This window comes from Cryptomeria japonica, chromosome 4 (assembly GCF_030272615.1).
Source record: "Cryptomeria japonica chromosome 4, Sugi_1.0, whole genome shotgun sequence".
NCBI classification, from domain to species: domain Eukaryota; kingdom Viridiplantae; phylum Streptophyta; class Pinopsida; order Cupressales; family Cupressaceae; genus Cryptomeria; species Cryptomeria japonica.
The window spans coordinates 507,968,283-507,970,691 of record NC_081408.1 but is presented as its reverse complement, the minus strand read 5'-3'; the positions used below and the strand labels follow the sequence as shown (position 1 = coordinate 507,970,691).

General features: G+C 38.0%; 1 protein-coding gene across 1 annotated transcript; it reads right to left on the bottom strand.

Annotated features, from left to right (window-relative positions):
- Positions 1-874: 874 nt before the first annotated feature.
- Positions 875-1,366, bottom strand: LOC131875190 (uncharacterized). Its single transcript, XM_059219239.1, has one exon. The coding sequence runs from the start codon at positions 1,364-1,366 to the stop codon at positions 875-877; it is 492 nt and encodes a 163-aa protein (XP_059075222.1).
- Positions 1,367-2,409: the final 1,043 nt, after the last annotated feature.

Genomic DNA, 2,409 nt, shown 5'->3' with positions numbered 1-2,409 from the left:
ATCTTGAGTACTTCTCCCCATCTATTGGTAGCCCAGTTACCTATGCTATCCTTTCCTTTGTAGCCACTACTCTTAAACCTTTTACCTGAGCTTCTCCATTTGATAGTGTGCGGGTAAATTCCCTTGCAATTTCTTCATTAAACTCTATCAACTCTAAGAAATAATCAAGCCATCCATTGTTCCTGAATATTGGTTCACAATCTTGGTCCTAAAGGAGAAGGAGAACTTCATGGACTGTCGGCTCATGTCGAACAGGCGTACCACCCATCGCAATGATAACACTTTCAATTTTATAATGCTTTATAATGTCATAAATCTATTCAGACACTGCACTAAGTTCCGCACTGTAATTTACTCAATGTGCCTTTCCTTGGTCAGAATCTAGCTACATTCTTAAAAATAACTCCAAACAGATAGACAAAACAGAACAGAAGATATTATCTCAAACTAGAAATTTTTGAAAAATACAACGCGATTCGAGAGGACATCACAATTATCTAGCAAAATAATTATCAGTGTACTTCCCCCCCCCCCAACCTAAGGCTTGACAAGTGTCCACACATGCGGAGGAGGATTAACTTAAATAGCTGTATGCAAAATATCATAATAAAAAGTAATATGGTTTAATTATACATATGAAGCAAAAATAATAACACATGAGCGTACCTGATATCACACAAGAATGACTATAGATTGAGGATATGATGTTGTCATGCATGGAAAGTGATGTGATAATGGGTGAAGTGAAAGGAAAGAAATGAGTGATTACAAAAGGAGATATTTATTATGCAGAAAAGTGCTTCCTCAAGATGCGGAAGCATTTATTATGATCATGCGGGATGGATATTAGGATGGAGTGGTGATGGCCAAGCTGTCATGTGGCTGCAGGAATCTCGGCATGCTGGGCAGTGGAAAACTGCTGTAGGAAGTCATCTTTGCTCAGAGGTTTACAATATAGGCGTAGCTGATGACCATTAACTAACAATTTAAACTTAATAGGATCTATGGTAGATAATCTAATAGCACCAATGGGAAATCTCTCAACTATCTCATAAGGGCCTAACCATCTGGTCTGCAATTTGCCTAAGTTATCTTTGTACCTAGAATCATAGAGAAGAGCCCAATCACCCTGCTTGAATGAATTATCCCTGACATAGCAATCATGCCATTTCATGCACTGATTCTGAACAGATTCAGTATGCTGCAAGGCAGATTTTCGTATTTGATCCAGAGCATTAAGCAACAAGATCCTTTCTTCTTGTGTTGCAGAAAGTGTCATATCTAAAGAAATAGTCATTCTCAAAGTTTTATGTTCAAACTCAATAGGCATCATTGCTTTTGTTCCATATGAAATGGTGTAAACCATGTGGTAGTTTTCTAGGTGGTTCTATAAGCCCATACAACTTCAAAGAGTCTGCTACACCAATCTTTTCTGTTAAGGGCTACTATTTTTGTTAATATTGATTCAAGCTCCTTGTTAGTAACCTCTGCTTGTCCATTAGCCTGGGGATGATAAGGAGTGGATTTCATGTGCCTGACATTGTATTCATTAACTAGGGCTGTGATTAGAGTAGAAGTAAATTGTGCCCCTTGATCTGTTACTATTTCTCTAGGAACTCCATACTAAGTGAAAATTTCTTCATATAAGAACTCGACCACTTTATTATCTTGGGCATGCTTGAAGGCTTTGACCTCTACCCATTTAGTAACATAATCAGTACAAACAAGGATATAGGAGCGACCATTGGATGGTGGACCGATTGGTCCAACAAAGTCTAATCCCCATTCATCAAATGGCTTAACAACCACCTAAGGGTGTAGAGGCATTTCATCAGATTGAGTTGGTCTACCCATTCTTTGACACCTATCACATTTCCTGGTGTATTGAGTTACATCCTTGTGCAAGGTGGCCAATAGTACCCTGTAGTTAATATCTTAAAAGTTGATCTTTTGGATACAAAATGGCCCCCACAAGGTTCATCATGACAAGAATGAAGTATGTCATATGTCTCATCTTCCCTTACACAGTGCCTCATAACCTAATATGGACCTGTGTAAAATAAGCAATCTGAAATCCAAGAGAAGTTAAAACTTTTCTCTACTAGCAGTCTCTTTTCTTTGGGTGAGAAATGTGGGGGTGTCTTGTTAGTGGCAAGGTAGTTGGCTATGTCAGCATACCATGGGTTATTGGAAATAATAGAAAATAGATGCTCATCTAGAAATGCATCATTAATGACTTCACTATTGTCTAGTGTTTGAATCCTTGACTGGAAAATCTCCCACCACATTTTCTTTTCCAAGTTTATCAATAATAGTAATATCAAATTCTTGCATTAGTAACAACCATCTTGCTAATCTACGTGTAATGGAGATTTTGTTCACGAGGTACTTGATGGCTGCATGATCAGT

Coding starts and splice junctions, on each gene's coding strand:
- LOC131875190 (XM_059219239.1), bottom strand. CDS start 1,366: ATGGTTTACACCATTTCATATGGAACAAAAGCAATGATGCCTATTGAG.